Below are 21971 nucleotides of genomic sequence, written 5' to 3' on the forward strand. Positions count from 1 at the left end.
AACAATTCAGGGTGGAAAGGAATGGATGGGGTTGTGGATAAAGCTTGATGAAATATGTGTTGATAATTGTTGCAACTAGGTGATGGGTACACAGGGGTTCATGATATACTCTGAAATTTTCCATCACAAAAGTAAACATCTGTTTCCCCCAGAATAGCAAGGAGGGAACATAAGGAAACTTTCTGGGAAGATGAAACATTGCTAAATTGCAGTGATCCAGATTACATGAGTGTATCCATTTGTCAAAAATGCATAGCTAAGATTCATATATTTCAAGGCACGACAATTTACCTTTCTAAAAAGATGTGAAAAACATAATAATTGAGCAGGGGATGGGAGGTGAGTGGAGGTGTAGATAACATAAGAATGTGAGAATATGGCTGATTGTTGAAGCTGGGTGATGAATACAAGGCAGGCTATGCTATTCTCTTGACTATATAGGTCTGAAATTTTCCATAATAAAAAGTCAAAAACTGTTATTAAACGAGTTAATTTCGGCTGGGCGCGGTGGCTCACGCCTGTAATCCCAGCACTTTGGGAGGCTGAGGCGGGCAGATCACAAGGTCAAGAGATCGAGACCATCCTGGCCAACACAGTGAAACCCTGTCTCTACTAAAAATACAAAAATTAGCTGGGCGTGGTGGTGTGTGCCTGTAGTCCCAGCTACTCGGGAGGATGACAGAGGTTGCAGTGAGCTGAGATTGTGCCACTGCACTCCAGCCTGGCAACAGAGCGAGACTCCATCTAAAAAAAAAAAAAAAAAAAAAAAAAAAAAAAGAGCTAATTTCCCCACAAAAAAAAAAAGAAACCAGGTAATAATAGCAGCTAACATTTATTGAATGCTATTTGCCCAGCATATTCCTAAGTGTTTCTGTGGTTTGTCATATTTGAACTTTATAAATTCGTTATGAGGCAGTTCAACATTTTACAGACAAATCAGAAACCAAGGCTTGGAGAAAAGAAGTAACATGCAAAAAGTCGTTCAGCTAGTAAATGACAGCCAGGATTTAAACCCAAGCAGGCTGACTCCAGGCCCATAAGTTTATCTAAGCTGCCTATTCAGTCTTCTCTTTTACTGTCTGACTTAATCTGAATTCTTCCGACTTTGCGGGGTTTTGGGGTTTTTTATTTTTTTAATTATAGAGACAGGGTCTTACTGTGTTGCCCAGGCTAGTCTCGAATTCCTGCTCAAGTGATCCACCTGCCTCAGCCTCCCATAGTGCTGGGAGTACAAGTGTGAACCACCACTCCTGGCCTTTTTTATTTATTTATTTATTTATTGACACAGGGTCTTGCTCTGTTGCCCAAGCTGCAGTGCAGTGGCATGATCATAGCTCACTGCAGCTTTGACCTCCTGGGCTCAAGTGATCCTCCTGCCTCAGCCTCTACCACTCATCACACTCAGCTTTTTTTTTTTTTTTTTTTTTTTTTTTTAGTAGAGACAAGATCTCTGCTAGGTTGCTCAGGTTGGTCTTAGAACTCCTGAGCTGGCCGGGCGTGGTGGCTCAAGCCTGTAATCCCAGCACTTTGGGAGGCCGAGACGGGCGGATCACGAGGTCAGGAGATCGAGACCATCCTGGCGAACACGGTGAAACCCCGTCTCTACTAAAAAATACAAAAAACTAGCCGGGCGAGGCGGCGGGCGCCTGTAGTCCCAGCTACTCGGGAGGCTGAGGCAGGAGAATGGCATAAACCCGGGGGGCGGAGTTTGCAGTGAGCTGAGATCCGGCCACTGCACTCCAGCCCGGGCGACAGAGCCAGACTCCGTCTCAAAAAAAAAAAAAAAAAAAAAAAAAAAACAGAAGAACTCCTGAGCTCAAGCGATCCTCCCACCTCAGCCTCCCAAAGCACTGAAATTACAGGCATGAGCCATCACGTCCAGCAAATTCTTCAGACTTTAAGACTCTACTCCATTTACCAGCTGTTGGACCTCAGGTGAGTCACTTAATCTCACTGTGCCTCAATTCTTCATCTGAAAAATGATGTAATGATGGTGTACCCCATAGGGGTTGTTACAGGGACTAAATGAAGTAACATGTGTAATGCACTTGGTAATACTATATAGTAAGTCCTCAACAAACATCATTTATTATTATACATACATATTCCTTTTCTCTGAAACAGCAGGAGCAGAAAATAAGGACCCTTCTTTTGCTACGGAAAGCTCTTTTTTTGAGACGGAGCCTCGCTCTGTTGCCCAGGCTGGAGTGCAGTGGTGCGATCTCAGCTCACTGCAACCTCCACTTCCCGGGTCCAAGCGATTCTCCTGCCTCAACATCCCGAGTAGCTGGGACTACAGGCGCGTGCCACCACGCCCGGCTAATTTTTGTATTTTTAGGAGAGACGGGGTTTCGCCATGTTAGCCAGGCTGGTCTCGAACTCCTGACCTCAGGTGATCTGCCCACCTCGGTCTCCCAAAATGCTGGGATTACAGGCGTGAGCCATCGCTCCTGGTCGGTCAGAATGCTCTCAGAAGCCCACAGTGTCAGAATGCTTTATGTTCCCGAGGAGAAAACAGGGAGCCAGAAAGATGAAGTGACTTTCCTAGGTTCACACGATGAGTTTGTGGCAGACTACACAGCCACCATAAGAATTATATCACCAAAGCTGCCCACCTTCCACATTCTTGACCACCCTCTTTCCAAGGGTCTCGCTGACCTGTGAGTTCCTGGATGGTGACACGGTCCAGGATCTTGAAACTCGTGTCCAGTTTCAGGGGCTGGCTGCAGCGCTGGCACACGAAGCTCACCTGCATGGTGCTGTTGTTGGACGTCTTAGACCCTTCCATCCCTGCGGCGGTGGAAAAGAGGCAATATTATGGAGAAGCGACGCCCTTGAACCTCCGGCCCGGGGTTACTACATGCCTTGGTGACGACGGTAAAAGAAGGGAACTCCCAGTCTGCGCCGTTCCCTCTAGGAATGGTATGATAACGGGGCGGACCTGCTTCCGGGGCAGCCTGAGCAAGGATAGTTCAGAACCCAGGGTCAGGGAAGGGACTCCAATAAGAGCCGTGAGGGTTCTCAAACTCCCTTCTAAGGTCCCACCTCAGCCCCGATGCTCTTCACCTCGGGAGCCCGGAGCCCGTCACCCAAGTCCGGTCTACCGCGGGGGCACTGTGGCCTCGGGTCGGTCCCAGAGCGAGGCCTCCAGAACTGCCATCGCTCTGTCTTCAGCGACTTCCCGGTCCGCCGGCGGAAAACTTCCGCCCGAGACCGGACGTGACGCCACGACGGCAGCACGAGCTCCTGGTCCACAGGCTCACGGGCCCGGCAGCGACCCCCAGAGGCCAGGCTGGGAAAAGCAGCGGGCTTCAGCGGACGACCAAGGTTACCACGGGAAGCGTAGGCGCCAATTACGCAGAGAATGGGGAGGCTCCGCTATTCTCTAAATTCAGGGAGAGGCGGGCGCGGTGGCTCACGCCTGTAATCCCAGCTCTTTGGGAGGCCGAGGAGGGCGGATCACGTGAGGTCAGGAGTTCGAGACCAACCTGGCCAACACAGTGAAACCCCATCTCTACTAAAAATACAAAAATTCCCCGGGCGTGGTGGTGCGCGCCTATAATCCCAGCTACTCGGGAGGCTGAGGCAGGAGAATCGTTTGCACCTTGGAGGTAGAGGTTGCGGTGAGCCGAGATTGGGCGACTGCACTACAGCCTGGGCCACAGGGCAAGGCTCCATCTCAAAACAACAACAACAAGAAAAGGCTGGGCATGGTGGCTCACGCCTGTAATTCCAGCACTTTGGGAGGCCAAGGTGGGTGGATCACAAGGTCAGGAATTCGAGACCAGCCTGGCCAATATGGTGAAATCCTGTCTCTACTAAAAATACAAAAATTAGCTGAGCATGGTGGCGTGCTCCTGTAATCCCAGCTACTCAGGAGGCTGAGGTAGGAGAATCGCTTGACCCCTGGAGGTGGAGGTTGTAGTGAGTCAAGATCACGCCACTGCACTCCAGCCTGGGTGACAGAAGGAGACTCCATCTCAAAAAAACCACACACACGCAAAATAAAATAAAATAAAATAAAATCACAAAAAAAGAAAGTGTTATTCAAATAAAGACTTGAAGAAGGTGAGGAACGAATTCTTGCCTACATCTAAAGGAAGAGCATTCTAGGCCAAGGGAACAGCAAGAGCACAGAGGGTGCCTGTTCAGGGATTAGCAGAGACTGGTGTGGCTAGAAGATGGGCAAGGAAAAGAGATACAGAAAATGGGGTGAGGGAGGTAAGGGGGTGAGGGAGGTAAGGGTGTTGAGCTGTCTACCACCTAGGCTTTCACAGGGAATATAAAGCTCTGGCTCTCACTTTGAATGAGATGAGATGGCTGGGTCTTGAGCAGAGGGACTTACTTCATTTTTAAAAACAACTTTATGGGGTATAATTTACATACCGTAAGACTCACACTTTTTAAATGTACAGTTCAATGATTTTTAGTACATTTACAGAGTTGCACAACTATCACCATAATCCAATTTTAGAACATTTCCTGTCTCCCCTTGCAACCCCGCCACTGTGACCTCCCAAAGTGCTGAGATTACAGGTGTGAGCCAATGTGCCTGGCCAAAAGTTTTTCATTTCAATAAAGTCCAAGGCTTATGCTTTTGGTGTAAGAGAAACCACTGCTTAACCCAAAATTGTATGTAGTATTGTCTATTTTATTTTTATTTTGAGACAGTGTCTTACTCTGTTACCCAGGCTGGAGTGAAGCGGAATGAACAAACATGGCTCACTGCAGATTTGACTTCCTGGCTCAAGCAATCCTCTTGCTTCAACCTCTGGCGTAGCAGGGACCACAGGTGATCGCTACCACGCCCAGCTAATTTTTAAATTTTTTGTAGAGATGGGGTCTCACACTGCACTCCGGCCTGGGTGACAGAGTGAGACTCCATCTCAAAAAAAAAAAAAAAAAAAAAAAAGGAGATAGGATCTCACTTTGTTGCCCAGGTTTCTGCTTTTTAAATTTAACATTTTTCTATATTGCTACACAGTTATTGTAGTTATCATGGCTACATTACACTACACTAAATGTACTACCTTAGTGTATTTTTTTTTTTACTGCTGGAAATTCTACTTCCCCTTTGGGTGATTACAATAATGCTGCAATGAAGAGCTGACTACTTACTTATGATAGAGACTCATAACTGGGATTATAGAATTAAGACTCTGTCGGCTATTTAATGTCTCTTCTTTAACATTGGGAATCATTTTCCAAAGTGCTTGTACATAATTATATTCTGCCTCCAATAATGTATGAGGAAGCCTGTTTTCATATTGCCTTGGCCAGTACTGGGTATCATATATTTGGGGAACAAAAGCAAAAAATGGCACTTCCTTGTTATTTTAATTAGCATCATTCATTGGTGATAAGGCTGAACTTTTTGCTATGTATTTGCTTATTGTAGTTACCTTTTTTTTTTTTTTTGAGATGGAGTCTCGCCCTGTCGCCCAGGCTGGAGTGCAGTGGTGCAATCTCGGCTCACTGCAACCTCTCCCTCCCGGGTTCACGCCATTCTCCTGCCTCAGCCTCCCGAGTAGCTGGATTACAGGCACCCGCCACTACGCCCGGCTAATTTTTTGTATTTTTAGTGGAGATGGTTTCACCGTGTTAGCCAGGATGGTCTCCATCTCCTGACCTCATGATCTGCCCGCCTCGGCCTCCCAAAGTGCTGGGATTACAGGCGTGAGCCACCATGCCTTTTTTTTTTTTTTTTTTTTAAAGAGACACCGTCTCACTCTGTCACCCAGGCTGGAGTGCAGTGGTGCAATCTCAGCTCACTGGAACCTCTGCTTCCCAGGCTCAAGCAGTAGTTACTTTTTTATGAATTATGTTTGCATTCTTTCATTATTTAGGTATTGAATTCTTAGTATTTTTCTCAGTATTTGTAGCAATTTTTCATGAAATGCTTTAACGTATTTTCCTGATGTTCAGAAAGTTATAAATTTTCAAGTCAAATCTGCTTATTTTTCTTGATGACTTATATTGCTTAGAAAGTTATTCCCACTTCCAGAAGTGTCTTTCTTTTCTTTTAAATGTATGTGGTCTTCTTATAGTTGGTATTGGATGTGATATGTGGAACTAGATTGATTTTTCTCCTGGTTTTGTGACTAGGGATAGTGTTTACAATCCTTCTTCTTCTTGGCTCTTTCAGCATGAAAGCCCCTTTAGGAGAGGTGACTGGAATCATCCCCAAAGAATTCTCCCCTAGTCCTGGTATGGCTGCTTCATCGTCCTGCGTTTCTTCCTGCTTGGCTGTCCCTAACACCTTCTCAGAAAAGCATAGAGAAGTAACGGGCTTCTAGAGAGGTAGGGCGTATAGTGTCACAACTGAAGATTTGGAAGTTGAGACCACCTGGTTCTTTACCATCCACTAGCCATGTGACCTTGTGCAATTCATTTAACTGTTCTGTGCTTTGTTTTCTTATTTACAAAATGAGAATAATAGTATACAATAGTAAATATCATAAAGGGTAGTGTGATAAATGAGCTGATACAAGTGGAACACAGGGCAATGACTGTTACATAGTGAATGCTCTGTGTGCCCTCCCACTTGGGAAGTATATGTAGTCAGTGTATGTAGTGCTTGAGGGATTAGTGAATAATCCACAACATATCCTCAGTCATCGATTCAACAGATGTTTATTGAGGATCTATTATGTGCCAGTCCCTATTCTAGGTCTGAGAGGATATACTGGTGAACTGCTCTGATAGTTTATATTCTAGAGGGGAGAAGTTGACAATAAACATGTAACCAAGTTAATAAGATAATTTCAAATAATGGCACATGCTATGGGTTGAGTGGTGGCCCCAGAAGATGTTGAAGTCCTAACATCTGGGACTAACACATGGGAATGTGACCTTTTTTGGAAATAGGATCGTTGCAGATGAGGTCATTAATGTTAGCCCTAGACCAATATGACTGCGTCCTTATAAATAGGGGCAATCTGGACACAGAGACAGACACGTACTGTGTCTGAAGGAAGATGATGTAAAGAGACACAGGGTGACCTCTAAGCCAAGGAAGACCTGAGGCTGCCAGAAGCTAGGAAAGAGGTCTGGAACGGATTCTTCTCTGGCTCCCTTAGAAGGAACATGGTCCCGCTGATACCTTAATTTTGGACTTCTAGCATCCAGAACTCTGAGACAATATATTTTTTCTGGTTCTAAGCCATCCACTTTGTGGTACTTTGCTACAGCAGCCCTGGAAAGCTAATACAGTAGGTGAAAGGGTGATGTGATAGAGAGTAAGTGGGGGCAGGGTGGGAGGAGCTACTTCAACTGGGGGATTCAGGAAGGCCTGTGTTATCTGGAAACCACTGAGGGTGATAAGTAGGGAAGAGACATGACTGGGTGACTTAAAAAGAAACTATTTACTGGGGGATAGAATATATAGGGGAAAGGACATAAATCATATGTGTATTTTCAATGAATTTTTACAAAATGAACACGTCAATGTAACTAACACCCAACTCCCTCTCCCATGCCTCCTTCTAGTTGATGCCCACCCTAAGGACAAACAATATCATCAATTCTGACACCCTAGATTGAGTTTTGACTGTTTTTTGAATTTCATGTAAATGGAATCATACATGACATACTCTTTTGTTTCTGTTTTCTTTTGCTTATCATGAGATTCACCCACCTTGTGTAGTTGTAGTTCATACATTCTCAATACTTTGTAGTATTCCATTGTGTGACTATATTAAAATACAGATATCTGTCTTGCTGTTAAGAGGCATCCGGGTAGTTTCCAGTTGGGTCTATTGTGAATAGCGTCGCTGTGAACATTCTTGTTCATGTCTTTTGGTGAATATATTTATGCATTTCTCTTGGGTGGGTCCCTAGAATTGAGGTTTCTGGGATCTCTCTCTCTCTCTCCCTGTCTTCCCTAGGTATAGATATTCAGCTTGAGTAGATGCTACCATGTCTGTGGTTGATATATTAAAAAATTATTTTGAGCTGGCCTAGTGTGCACCTGTAATCCCAGCTCCTCAGGAGGCTGAGGCGGGAGGATCCCTTGAGCCCAAGAGTTCGAGACCACCTTGGGCAACATAGCAAGATCCTGTCTCAGTCAATCAATCAATCAATGATAAATTTTGGTGCTGAGTGAAGAATAGAATGTGACAGTTGGTAGGGGGTGGCAAGAGTGGAAATGGAGAGACCAGATAGGAGCCTATTGTAATAGTCCTAGCAAAGGATGACAGTGGCTTTGGCCAGGCTAACAAGAGATGGAGGAAAGCACACTCATACAGGATGCATTATACAGGGAAAGCTGACAGGACCTGCTGATGGATTGAATGTGGAAACATGAGGGAAAGAGAGGAATCAAGATTGACTGTTAGGTTTTTGGTTTGAACAACTGGGTGAACAGTTATGTCAATTACTGAGATGGAGAAGAATAGGAAAATAACAGGTGTGTGGGAGAATCAAGAATTCTGGTTTGGCCATGTTAAGTTTGATATGCTCATTAGGTTTCCAAGTAGAAACATCAAATAGATGGTTGGAACTCAGTGAAGATGTCAGATGGGAGATACGAACCTGGGGCCCTCAAATCAGCATACAGATGATTTTTTTTGTTTTTTTGAGACAGAGTTTCGCTCTTGTTGCCCAGGCTGGAGTGCATGGCGCGATCTTCGCTTACTACAACCTCCACCTTCCAGGTTCAAGTGATTCTCCTGCCTCAGCCTCCCGAGTAGCTGGGATTACAAGGCATGTGCCATCGTGCCGGCTAATTTTGTATTTTTAGTAGAAACGGGGTTTCTCCATGTTCAGGCTAGTCTCGAACTCCCGACCTCAGGTGATCTGCCTGCCTTGGCCTCCCAAAGTGCTGGGATTACAGGCATTAGCCACTGTGCCCAGCCGCATACAGATGATACTTAAAGCTATGAACATGCATCGATCCTCTTAGGGAGAAAGTGTAAGTAGAGAATAAACGACATAAGTCTCCTGAAGCATGCCACCATTAAGAAGTGGAGCAGAGGAGGAAGAGCCAGCAAAGGAAATGGGGAATCACTGTTGAGGCTGGAGAAAGATCAGAACAGGCTGCTGTGTGTATTTTAAGAAGGGGAGTGGCTAAGATGTTGAGTACTACTGAGAGGTTCAAATAAGATGAGAGGTGACCGACCACTGGTACTGTCAACATGGAAGTCACTGGTAACCTAACAAAAATTGTATCATTGAGAAAGTGGGGTTGAGAAGTCTGATTAGAGTGGACTGGAGTAAAGGGGGCATGAGGAAGTAGAGAAAGAGACAAATAATTCAAGAAGTCTTGCCAGGAAAGAGAGCACAGAAAGGGAGTAATAGCTACAGAGGAACCTGGATTCGGCGGGGGGAGTTTATTCAAGATAGGGGATATTGGTCATGTCTGGAAATGACCCAGCAGAGGAGAAATGTGATGTAGGAAAACGAGGGGCTAATCATGGGCACAGACATTGAGAAAGTGAAAGGGGATGGAATCCAAGGAACAAAAGGAAGAGATGGGAACAGGTATGTTTCCTTCAATGAAAGAGGAAAGGCAGAAAGTATTTTGCAGATTGGCAGATTTGGTGGTGAGATGATGAGGAAGTTCTCATTTGCTTCTGTTTTCTCAATAAAGAATGAGCCCAGACCTAAGTTGGAGGTGGGAGAGAAGGAATACTGGAGGTTCAGGGAGATGAGAAAGTATGACAGTCATTGGGAGGGGGAGAGCAAACTCGTCAGGAGCATGTAGTAGGAGCTCAGGCAGTGTTGTGCACTCATATGAGATTTCGGGACATGAATTTAAAATTAGACCAGTCATCAGTGATCACATGTGACTTGTAAGCACCCAGAAATGAATAGTTATTGTTAAATGTAGTGGTACCCTCCAGTTGTTCACTGAATAAACAAATGAATGAATAGAGTATTATATAAAACACTTGGATGGGGAGGAGGAAGGGAAATAAAGAGAATGTGTATCTGTCTTATAACCTACTTGAAGGAGACAAAACATAATTATTTGAGAACAAAGCATATTTTAACAGACACAAACATATTAAGTTTTCCAGTTTATGTTATAAATTCTGAAAGAAATACAGAATAGTGGCATACTTAAAATAGGATGGAGTTAATGTGGGAAATAATTCCTGAAGTTTCAAATCGGATCTCAACAGTTCCCGGGGAAATGTGTTAACAGAAAACAGAGGTAAAAGGGGGAAAACTGTTAGATGTTTATGAGCAAGATGGATAGTATGAGCTATGTTATATGTGGCCTTCTATAAGCTGAAAAGGACTTTGAGCTTGAAAGCAGGAATGAAAATAATTACTGTAATTTAAGGACTAACCTCTTCATGCTAAGCGTTAACAGATCAGTTACTTATCTGACAGTGGCTACTATTTATTTTGTATCTAAGCACTGTGCTAATTGTTTTACATATATTATTTCTAATATTCACAACACTACAATATTACATACTATTATTTATTACTAATTATTAAAATTCCATTTTACAGATGAGGGAATTGACTCAAGATTTCAATAATTTGCCCAAGATTCCAGTTAGTAAGGAGCTGAGGTGGGATTTGAGGCACAGGTCTCTGATTCCAAAGGCCATAGTCAGTCTTTTGTGCTTTACTCCATTTAATTGTGTATTCCCCTCATTCTCCTAGCACTTAGTAGAGAGGCCAGTCTAGGATAAATGTTCAACAGCAAGAGCGACCCCAAAATATAAATCTGATGACCTCTTTTTGCACTTAATCTAGATTGTTTACTAACAACCCTCCTCACCCCCAGCTCACCAGTCTTTGTCTTCAAGACAGTCTCTTTCCTTCCCTAGAGCGTTTGCTGCACTTATACGTCTCAAGGCTCTTCTCACTCTTTCCATGCTAACCCCTTTATGTCCTTTAGATCGCAGCTTGTCTCTTGTTCAGAGGCCTTCCTTGGCCATTCGATCTAAAATAGATCTCTGGTATTTTCTATGTCATCCACTTGTTTCCTAATATTTATCAAATTTTGCAGTTACTTTGTCAGTTTACTTTCTGGTGTTTTTCCAATATTATGCCCCATGGGACCAGCAACCTTGAATCTTGTTTGCCTTTGATTTCCCAGAGCTGTGCTGTTCAATACAGAAGCCAGCAGCCACATGTGGCTACTGAGCACTGTACTGTAAATGTGTTATTTTCTTATTGAGATGTGCAGTTAAGTGTAAAATATGCACTGGATTTTGAAGACTTGGTATGAGAAAAGAATGCATAAGATCTCGATTTTTTAATGTTGATTACATGTTGAAGAACTTGGATAAATTGGGTTAAATATATGACTAAAATTTTCACTTGTTTCTTTTACTTTTTAATTGTGGCTACTAGAAGATTTCAACCTACATATGTAACTCACATATTTCTAGAATCTGAGACAGTGCCCTGGCCCATTTTATTGAATGAAATATCCAATGTCGAGAGAGAGATCGAATGAATGGGTGTATGAAGAGGTATAGTCTTAAGCTTCCATTAGGCAAATAGATACAGCACTGCCATAGAAGTTAGGAGATCTGGGTCCTGGCTCAGGATGTACTGGAAACGCCTTGGACAAGTCTTGCCCTACTCTGGGCATCAATTTGCCCATTAGGTAGTTGATCTTTGAGGTCCGGAAGCTTACGACAGTCAGTTGGCAGGGAAATGTACCAGGAAAGCTTGGTACAACCGCACTTGTGTTTTTCGCTCTAGCCTAAACACTTGAGCCTCGGCAAACGGGCAGAGGCAGCGGGAATCAGGGACTACACCCCCGAACCCAGTACCCGGGTCCCCGACTTCCCCGAGCCTACGTCACTGGGGCGCGACGGCGCTGTCCCCGGGACTGCAGCGACTGAGGTCCCTTCGGTGAAGGCGAGTTCCGGGCCAAAGACTCGTTTCCGAGTCTTTCGGAGGCTCAGTTCTCAGCGCACCATTCCCCACAGCTCTCCTTTTTACTTCACCCCTACCCAACACTTTACCCCGGGGAGCATCCAAACCCGAGTCTCATCGCGGCTGCGCAGCGCACGTGCACAGCCTCGCAGGAGTCTCGGCGATTGGCTGTGACGCAGTTTCCGGCGTGAGCGGCGAAAGCCGGGAGGGCGAGCGAGAGAGCGACCAGGCAGCAGGCTGCCGGCGGGCGGGCGGACGGCACGGAGGGAGGGAGCAAGCGAGCAGTGAGTGAGCCAGCGAGGGCGGCCGGGTCCCGAGGTCAGCCGAGATTTCTCAGGTCCCTCCGGCCCCCTCCCTGGAGTCCACAGCGCCTCCGGTGTCCAGCGGATCGGACACGGCCCGGCCCGGCCATGGCCTCGTTGCTGAAGGTGGATCAGGAAGTGAAGCTCAAGGTAGCGGCACCGGTCCGGCCTTTTTGCCCCTCGCTTTGATCCCCCAGCAGTCTGACTGGCTTCCTACTCCCCATGTCGTCTTTGTCTCCCTGGGGATACCAGCTCTGAGCTTCCGCTCAACTCAGCCCAGCCCCCAACTCCCGGGGTCGGCTTCGCGGGAGAGGAAAATATAGGATGGCTTTCTGTACCGCGTCTGATGATGGAGAGTCCCGGGGACACCTCCGCGGACACGTGTTGGACTCAGGGCCTTAGGCCAGTGACAGCTGGAAATCCCCCAGCCCAACAACGTCCCTGGACACTGCCCCTGCCCTTGGTGGCTGGCCTGCCTGGTATCATAGGCCAGGTCTGGGTGGGGGTTGGCACGTTTGTGAGCTCACATCTTTCCTAACTACCTGTCTTTTGTCTGCTTATCAAATTCAGACAGCTTCAGACACAGGAGGGAGGGAGGGGAGAGGAGAGAGGAGACAGGCAGGTGCTGCCCTCAAAGCCCTGCTTTCTTCTCCTGAGATGGAAAAATGGATCCTCAAAAAAATAAAGTATTTGCAGTCTGGGGGCCTCTCAGCTTCTTATTACAGTTACAAGGTGAGGGAAAGACAGTTGGATTTGGGATTCTCTATCCTGCTCTTACCTCTGTCCCCAGGTACTGAATTGCTCTCTTTGTTAATTTTAGGTTGATTCTTTCAGGGAACGCATCACAAGTGAGGTGAGTGAAATAAATAGAAAAATGAGTGTTGGTTGAGAGTTTCCCAAAGAGGAGATATCTGTAGAGAGAGAGAGAGAGACCTTCCCACAGATATTAATTCAGCTGTATTTTCCCTCCTCCTTAGGCAGAAGACTTGGTGGCAAATTTTTTCCCAAAGAAGTTGTTAGAACTTGATAGTTTTCTGAAGGTGAGAGACCCTTTTCTTTCCTCAAATTCCCCTATTTTTTTGGCCCTGGTATTACTGTCAACTGGAACTAATTGTGTGTTGATTCTTCTTTTTATTTTTTTAAACTGTAAAAGCGCTTTCATTTCTTGCTCTTCAATCAAATACTTCTTTGTTCAGCTTGAAAAGATTAATGTTTTGGGGTGGGTGTCTTTCAGGAACCAATCTTAAACATCCATGACCTAACTCAGATCCACTCTGACATGAATCTCCCAGTCCCTGACCCCATTCTTCTCACCAATAGCCATGATGGACTGGATGGTGTAAGTGTCCTATATTTATCTTTGTGTTCTTGAGCAGTAGGTCCTCTGTCCTCTGTTTCCTTGTCAGTTTAAGATGTACAGAGGCAACAGTGGGATTTGGATCTGGGAACTAGGACTGTTACAGACATGATGACTCTAGTATAGTTGTTTTATTTCTTATATATTTATTTATTTTTGAGAAAGGGCGTCACTTTTTTTGCCCAAGCTGGAGTGTAGTGGCGTGAGCACTGCTCACTGCAGCCTGGACCTCCCAAACTTAAGTGACCCTCCCTCCTCAGCCCGCCAAGTAGCTGATACTACAGGAGTGTGCCACCATGCCCAGCTGATTTTTGTATTTTTTGTAGAGACAGGGTTTCACCATGTTGCCGAGGCTGGTCTCAAACCACTGAGCTCAAGTAATCCACCCGCCTCAGCCTCCCAAAATGCTGGGATTACAGGCGTGAGTCACTGCACGAGGCCTCCGGTATATTCCTTTTAGACCCTGAGTTTCATTTACGATGTGAAGTGAATGTGCTAATGCTACTCTCAGTGTTAGAGTGAGTTTCAAATAAAAGAGAACTAGCTTTGGCCAGGCGCGGTGGCTCACACCTGTAATCCCAGCACTTTGGGAGACTCAGGTGGTTGGATCACGAGGTCAGGAGATAGAGACCATCCTTGCTAACATGGTGAAACCCCATCTCTACTAAAAATACAAAAAATTAGCTGGGCGTGGTTGTGGGCGCCTGTAGTCCCAGCTACTCGGGAGGCTGAGGCAGGAGAGTGGCATGAACCCAGGAGGCGGAGCTTATAGTGAGCCGAGATAATGACACTGCACTCCAGCCTGGGCAACAGAGCGAGACTCTGTCTCAAAAAAAAAAAAAAAAAAGGAGAGAACTAGCTTCATCAGGTTACCTGGTTTTTCCCATGGTTCTGAACAAGACTTAACTTTGTTTCTGTGTCTTGATAAGTGTTATGGGATATGAAGTTCTTGCTGTGTAACTGCAATCGCTGTTTTGCTGTACATCTTTAACAGCTAGTCCTTATCAGTCATGTGTCCGCATGCTACTATAACACTGATGATACGGAATTGTTGTCTGTAGTACCGCCTCATTGACAGAACTTGTACGTCTGGAAGGCAAGAACTACCTTTTTTTTTTTTTTTTTTTTTTTTTTTTTTTTGAGACAGTCTCACTCTGTTTCCTAGGCTAGGGTGCAGTTGCGCGATCTCAGCTTCCTGCAACCTCCCCCTCCCGGTTTCAAGTGATTCTCCCACCTCAGCCTCCATGTAGCTGAGATTACAGATGCGCGCCACCAAGCCCAGCCAATTTTTAAATTTTTAGTGGAGACAGGGTTTCACCATGTTGTCCAGACTGATCTCGAACTCCTGACCTCAGGTGATCCACCCGCCTCAGCCTCCCAAAGTGCTGGGATTACAGGCGTGAGCCACCGTAGTCGGTCGGCAGGAACTATCTTAATCTTTGTATTCCCAGCACCTAGTGTTGATCCTGGTCCATAGCAATTGCTGAATGCATGGTTGTTGACTGAACAATGTGTTCCTTTGTGGAACCAGAAGATTTGTACGTATTCCCTTAATTATCTTCCCTGCTTTGATAGGTTCTTTTTTCCTATTCCTTGTAATACTTAATATGTTGTATTTCTGGAAAGATTGGTCTTCCCAACTACAGCATAATTTGCTTTGTGGCAAGAATCTTTTCTTTCTTTTTCTGAGGGGGGACAGAGTCTCACTCTGTCACCCAGGTTGGAGTGCAGTGGCACAATCTCAGGTCACTGCAACCTCAAACTCCTCGACTCAAGCGATCCTCCTACCTCGGCCTCCCAGGTAGCTGGGACTACAGGCACATGTGCCATCACGTCCAGCTAGTTTTTGTATTTTTTTGTGGGGACAGGGTTTCCCTGTGTTGCCCAGGCTGGTCTCGAGCTCCTGGGCTCAAGCAATCTACATGCCTTGGCCTCCCAAAGTGCTGGGATTACAGGCATGAGCCACTGCGCCTCGCCTCCCAAGAACCTTTTCTTTTTTTTTTTTTTTTTTTTTTTTGAGACAGTCTCGCTCTGTTGCCCAGGCTGGAGCGCAGTAGCCGGATCTCAGCTCACTGCAAGCTCCGCCTCCTGGGTTTACGCCATTCTCCTGCCTCAGCCTCCCGGGTAGCTGGGACTACAGGCGCCCGCCACCTCACCCGGCTAGTTTTTTGTATTTTGTAGTAGAGACGGGGTTTCACCGTGTTAGCCAGGATGGTCACGATCTCCTGACCTCGTGATCCACCCATCTCGGCCTCCCAAAGTGCTGGGATTACAGGCTTGAGCCACCGCGCCCAGCCCCAAGAACCTTTTCTTAAAGCTTTATGTGTACTTAGGAAATTGTGCAGAAATTAATAACACAAACTATGAGGCTGAGGAAGGGATTAAACTTGCTTGGAGGGTATCTTGTGATGGACATGTGGGTGTCAAAAGAAGGCTCATCCCTGCCTCTTTGTATCCTTAGCCCACTTATAAGAAGCGAAGGTTGGATGAGTGTGAAGAAGCCTTCCAAGGTAAGAGGCACCCTTACCTTACCTCTCCTCACCCCACCCCTGACTTGCAACCCTGAGAAGCAGGTGGATCTAGTTCTCCCGACCAGGAGGCAAGATCTGATCTCACTTCCCAGAGGTAGCATTCCCAGCTCCTCCAAACATGCTTGTTATTTAGTGCTCTTAACCTGGTTTTCCAATAAACAGAGGGTTTAAGACTTTTGTCATGTTTCAGATGCTCATCTGTTGTTCTTTTGTTCCATACATTCTCGTTGATTCTAATAGTGGTGTCTTGGTAGGATTGTGACAAAGGCAGAGGTCATAGCATCTGATAGGTATAGGAAAAATGAGAGAGAGACGGGATGCTATGTCCTTCCCTCTTCCCTGATCATTTGACCTTCATATCTCTGCCAGGAACCAAGGTGTTTGTGATGCCCAATGGGATGCTGAAAAGCAACCAGCAGCTGGTGGACATTATTGAGAAAGTGAAACCTGAGATCCGGCTGTTGATTGAGAAATGTAACACGGTGAGGCACAGTCTAGTGACCTATGGGCCGGCCCCAAGTACCCCCCCTGAAGTGCAAGAAACAGTGGATGTACGGGTGGTATGGGAATTGGCAGACTAGATTTTTTTGTGGTTTTTTTTTTTTGAGATGGGGTCTTGCTCCGTCACCCAGGTTGGAGTGCAGTGGCGCCATCTCGGCTCACTGCAACCTCTGCCTCCTGGGTTCAAGCGATTCTCCTGCCTCAGCCTCCTGAGTAGCTGGGTTTACAGGTGCCTGCTAACACACCCAGCTACTTGTTGTGTTTTTAGTAGAGATGGGGTTTCACCATTTTGGCCATGGCTAGCCAGGCTGGTCTCGAACTCCTGACCTCAGGTGATCCACTCGCTTCAGGCTCCCAAATTGCTGGGATTACCGGTGTGAGCCACTGTGCCTGGCCAGACTAGGTATTTTGGCTTCTGTGTTCCTGGCATCTGGCCCCAGCCGTCTGAATTGTGTACTTAATGGCTTCAGCCTTCAGGCAAAGGTCCTCATATATGTTTTGACCTCCAGGTCAAAATGTGGGTACAGCTCCTGATTCCCAGGATAGAAGATGGAAACAACTTTGGGGTGTCCATTCAGGTAATGTACTTGAATTATGAACTGGGAAGAGTGGCTTGGGAGATACTCTCATCTCCCCTGCGTTAGCTTTTTTTCCTTTCTCCTTGGGGCTGCTGTGGATGTCATGGAAGTGGCTTTTGATGCACCTGTTGTTTGTTTGTTTTAGGAGGAAACAGTTGCAGAGCTAAGAACTGTTGAGAGTGAAGCTGCATCTTATCTGGACCAGATTTCTAGGTAGGGCTGCTTGGGCTTGGCCGAGGCATTGGGGGCTGATGAGGTGGTGGGCACCATCAAGGGTCTCCTGCAGCTTCCTCCTCTTCTCTCTCCTTTCAGATATTATATTACAAGAGCCAAATTGGTTTCTAAAATAGCTAAATATCCCCATGTGGTAAGTAAGTGGTTTGTGGCCTGAGGGTGGAGGTGGCAGGATAGTGAACAGTGACTGTTACTGGGAAGGAGCTATCTGGGAACAGTTGGGCCTTGGGGACTAGCTTTTTCCTCTACCCTCCTTGCAGGAGGACTATCGCCGCACCGTGACAGAGATTGATGAGAAAGAATATATCAGCCTTCGGCTCATCATATCAGAGCTGAGGAATCAATATGTGAGTAACCTCAGTCCTTGTATAGTTGCTGTGGCTTCACTTAGTTCTGTTGAGAGTATTCTTGAAATTCTCTGAAGGGCTGAGATGAGGGTCTGAGGTAAAATTAGTAGACTAAATTCTGTTCATCAACTGAGTGTTGAGAACCATGAAGTCCTCTAGCGGGGTTTCTCTCTTCTTTCTGCCTGAGAGGAGGGGTGTGCCGTACAGTATGGTTAAGATATCGGTGTTAGAGTCAGACAGACTTAGGTTTGCAACCAGGCTCTACCTGTATTGTGTGATCTCGAGCAAATTGTTTAAGCTCAAACTTCAATTTCTTCTTTAAAATGGGACTGGGCTGGGTGCAGTCGCTCATGTCTGTAATCCCAGCACTTCGGGAGGCCAAGCCAGGTGGATCACCTGAGGTCAGGAGTTTGAGATCAGCCTGACCAACATGGTGAAACCTTGTCTCTACTAAAAATACAAAATTAGCTGGGCGTGGTGGCACATGGCTGTAATCCCAGCTACTTGGGAGGCTGAGGCAGGAGAATCACTTGAACCCAGGAAGTGGAGTTTACGGTGAGCCAAGAGCATGCCATTGCACTCCAGCCTGGGCAACAAGAGTGAAACTCCGTCTCAAAAAAAATAAAAATAAAAATAGGCCTGGTGTGGTGGCTCACGCCTGTAATATCAGCACTTTGGGAGGCCGAGGCGGACATATCGCTTGAGGTCAGGAGTTCGAGACCAGCCTGACCAACATGGAAAAACCCTGTCTTTACTAAAAATACAAAAAAAAATTGGCGCATGCCTGTAATCCTAGCTACTTGGGATGCTGAGGCAGGAGAATTGCTTGAACCCGGGAGGCGGAGGTTGCAGTGAGCCGAGATTGTGCCCCTGGACTCCAGCCTGGGCAATAAGAGCGAAACTCAGCCTCAAATAAAAATTAAAATTAAAAAAATAAAATGGGACTGAAGAGGCCGGGTGTGGTGGATCACACCTGTAATGCCAGCACTGTGGGAGGCTGAGGCAGGTAGATCACATGAGGTCAGGAGTTTGAGACCAGCCTGGCCAACATGGTGAAACCCCATCTCTACTGAAAATACAAAAAATTAGCTGGGCATGGTTGGTGGACCCCTGTAATCCCACCTAATTGGGAGGCTGAGGCAGGAGAATCGCTTGAATCCAAGAGGCGGAGGTTGCAATGAGCCAGGATTGTGCCACTGCACTCCAGCCTGGGCAACAGGAGCGAAACTCCGTCTCAAAAAAAAAAAAAGAAAAGAACTGAAGAGTACCTACTTACAAAATTCATTCAATTTTAAAATAAGTGAGATAACACATTGAAGAACCTGGTACAATTCTTACTATGTTAAGTGCACAATACCTGTTAGTTGCTACTAGACACTTGGGGCCTCAGAAATACCCATTTACACCCAGTTGAAGTATAAGAGAGGTGGTGCTGCCACCCTGAATGCAGGCTCAAGTGAGATTAAAATTACAGTAAGTCGGCCGAGCACAGTAGCTCACATCTGTAATCCCAGCACTTTGGGAGGCTGAGGTGGGCATTTCACGAGGTCAGGAGATCGAGACCATCCTGGCTAACACGGTGAAACCCCGTCTCTACTAAAAATACAAAAAATTAGCTGGGCGTGGTGGCGGGCACCTATAGTCCCAGCTACTTCGGAGGCTGAGTCAGGAGAATGGAGTGAACCTGGGAGGCAAAGCTTGAAGTGAACCGAGATCGTGCCGCTGCACTCCAGCCTGGGTGACAGAGCAAGACTCTGTCTCAAAAAAAAAAAAAAAAAAATTACAGTAAGTCCTCACCTAATGTTGTCCATAGATTTTTACAAACTGTGACTTTAAAAATGATGTATATCAAAACCAAGTTTTTTTAATTAACATTGTAACAAAATGATGTTATTTAAATCCAGGTTATTTGAGGACCTTCTGTACTTGATTTGCTCATCTGCTTAAAGTCGCAGTTACTAAGAACCTATTGGTGACATTAAGGGCTTACTGTATGCAGATGATTGCTTGGGGATTTGTAGAGGGGTCTGTCACTTTCTTGGTGAGGTAAGGGTTGTACAGATATGTGATTTCCCTGATCCTTCTTCTCCCAGGTCACTCTACATGACATGATCCTGAAAAATATCGAGAAGATCAAACGGCCCCGGAGCAGCAATGCAGAGACTCTGTACTGAGGCCAGGGCCAGGGCCAGGGGACTCTGTGAGTCTGGCTCAAGACCGACATTGCCTTGGTTTGTTACATGACTATCGTGATGGGGAAACTGGCTGGAAATAGTAATCACACCTCTCTGTTTTTAGTTAGAGTCTAATGAAACTCTCATCTAGTTCTGTGATGTGTTTACCTCTTTTTTCAGGCCTCAGGAACTCTTCTATTTCCTTCCCTAATACCCCACACCCAACCTGTCGTAATTTCTGGAGAACTCCAGGTTTGTGTGTGCAGGATGTTGGCACAAAAATACTTGTGTTTTCACTCTCCTCCTCTCTCCCTCCTGTGTCTTGCGCTGTATGTTTTCTTCCTTTTGATAATTAGTTGGTTAAAAGCTGAAGGGAACCGGAAGGAAAGTGCTAGGTGTTTTTTAGGAACTAGGGTGGTGGGGGGATGAACTTCTCTTCCTCACATGAGGTTACTGTTTCTTTCCTCTGTGGGGCATTGGATCCTTCCACAGTTGCCCTGGTGATGACTTCGGGCTTTGCATCTGTGTACATCCCACCTTGAATCTTGATCATGACAAGAAACACGTTAGGCCTTCAGTCAATTCCCAAGCTCCTTCCGATGTTTTTATAATGGGCGTTTTCACATGCACATATGTGTATGTACGTATACACCCATACAGACATGCACACACACACTCCTACTCCATTAGCTAACATACCCTCCCTCTCCACAATCCCTGTCATGTACCTTTCAGGAGGTGATGGTTGTCTTAGTTGTCATCTACCCAAACAAACGTCCTGGGCCCGTCCTCCCTCCTGATACTGTAGCCTCTTGGTACCCAGGGTGAGTTGGTGGAGAACAGAGAGATGAGAAGCAGAGGGCTTGGGGAAGGCCTATTCCTCTCTGACTCAGCCCTTTTTGGCATTATTGCAAAAGCTTGACTCCTGGTTGCCTTTTCCCAGCCAGTTGTCAGTTGGGGTGAAGATGTCTGCAAGTATGAGGTCTGGACGCTGCTGCTCATGTTGGGCTTTCCTTTTGGGAAATATTTCTCTTATTTATAGTGTTGGGCTTCTGGGGAAAGCAGTCATTGGTGTGTATGTGTATGTGCACGCACACACATACATATACACGTTTGTGTATGTGGAAATGCACTGGGCAAGTCAAAACTATAGAAGAGTTGCCTCCTGTCTCTCGAATCTTGCAGAGATACCACTTAACTGTTAACAACTTTTGTGTTAATCCCCGTCAGCCCCCAGCTCTTTTATTCTACCACGGCTGGAGAGTTGATACCTGCAGTCAGCCTGCCAGTAACTCTTAGTGTCTGTTTCTGACTTATTCTTCCTGTCTCTGTCTTCCAACCCCCAATAATATTTCCACCTGGGATGCATCATTTGTACTCCCGATACTCTGTAGAGAAGGAGTCAGGATGCTGTCTTCCCACGAATAGTACTCAGTAACAAACCAACTGCATTTTAGTTGGGCAGTGCTCCCACCCACCCTCCAGATCCCTTCCAGCTAAAACCCTTCCCCCTTCCCTCCATGTGTTTCTCAGTTCCCCGTTCTGTTTGTTGGATTGTTCCACTGCCCCCCTCCTCACCCTACCACCCTTGGATCGTAATGTAAAATTCTTTTACCATGTCAAGAAATTATTAAAAATACAGGTACTTTGACCTCTTTCTAAAGCCGCAGACCCTGGTGCAATGCTCTGGTGGCTAGGGACGTACTCATGCTTGCATTTGTGCACACTCGGACACCCACCTCCATGGACACCTAGCCACCCTGTTGTGTGTCCTTATGCCAGTTGAGCTGAATCTTTTCCCCAGTATAGTGGAAAGACTGAGGCTTCTGCCTACTGAGCTAGGGTGGGTGCTTTATTTGTGTTCAGTCTGAATTATGGGAAAGTTAGCTCTTCCCAGACCTAAGCTGCCTTCTTTCCCTACTTTCAGAAGATCCTAGTTCCTTCTTCCTGAGTGATACCCGTGAGCTGCCAGTAGAGGCTGCTATCGCTCCATGTGTAAGGAATGACCTGGTTCAAGGCATGTCCTGCCCAATCATTTTCTTTACCTTATACTAATTCTCCCTGAATAATGTCTTCAGTTTCTTGAGGAGACTCATA

General features: G+C 46.0%; 2 protein-coding genes across 7 annotated transcripts in view; one reads left to right on the plus strand and one right to left on the minus strand.

The window, feature by feature from the left end:
- BECN1 (beclin 1) overlaps window positions 1–21971 on the minus strand; it is an 84868-nt gene that overhangs the window by 10597 nt on the left and 52300 nt on the right. For 2 of the 5 annotated variants that reach the window (XM_050762727.1, XM_050762722.1), the window contains exons 1-2: window positions 3046–3194; window positions 2659–2790 (exon numbers count right to left, since the gene is read on the minus strand). In XM_050762727.1, coding sequence (XP_050618684.1) covers window positions 2659–2788 — 130 coding nt within the window. In that variant the 5' untranslated portion in view covers window positions 2789–2790; window positions 3046–3194. Of the gene's footprint in view, window positions 1–2658; window positions 2791–3045; window positions 3195–21971 lie in introns of those variants that run through there. The other 3 variants (XM_050762725.1, XM_050762726.1, XM_050762724.1) reach the window with 2 other exon arrangements.
- PSME3 (proteasome activator subunit 3) lies at window positions 11821–21543 on the plus strand. Of its 2 annotated transcripts, none has more exons than XM_050762862.1 (11): window positions 11821–12302; window positions 12973–13005; window positions 13130–13192; window positions 13387–13491; window positions 15971–16019; window positions 16410–16522; window positions 17051–17119; window positions 17265–17332; window positions 17432–17486; window positions 17614–17700; window positions 19794–21543. In XM_050762862.1, the coding sequence occupies exons 1-11, from the start codon at window positions 12261–12263 to the stop codon at window positions 19872–19874; spliced, it is 765 nt and encodes a 254-aa protein (XP_050618819.1). In that variant the 5' UTR covers window positions 11821–12260; the 3' UTR covers window positions 19875–21543. The 2 variants fall into 2 exon arrangements, with proteins under 2 accessions (XP_050618819.1, XP_050618817.1); XM_050762860.1 differs by lacking the exon at window positions 11821–12302 and adding an exon at window positions 12728–12884.

This window comes from Macaca thibetana, chromosome 16 (assembly GCF_024542745.1).
Source record: "Macaca thibetana thibetana isolate TM-01 chromosome 16, ASM2454274v1, whole genome shotgun sequence".
In the NCBI taxonomy this organism is placed as follows: domain Eukaryota; kingdom Metazoa; phylum Chordata; class Mammalia; order Primates; family Cercopithecidae; genus Macaca; species Macaca thibetana.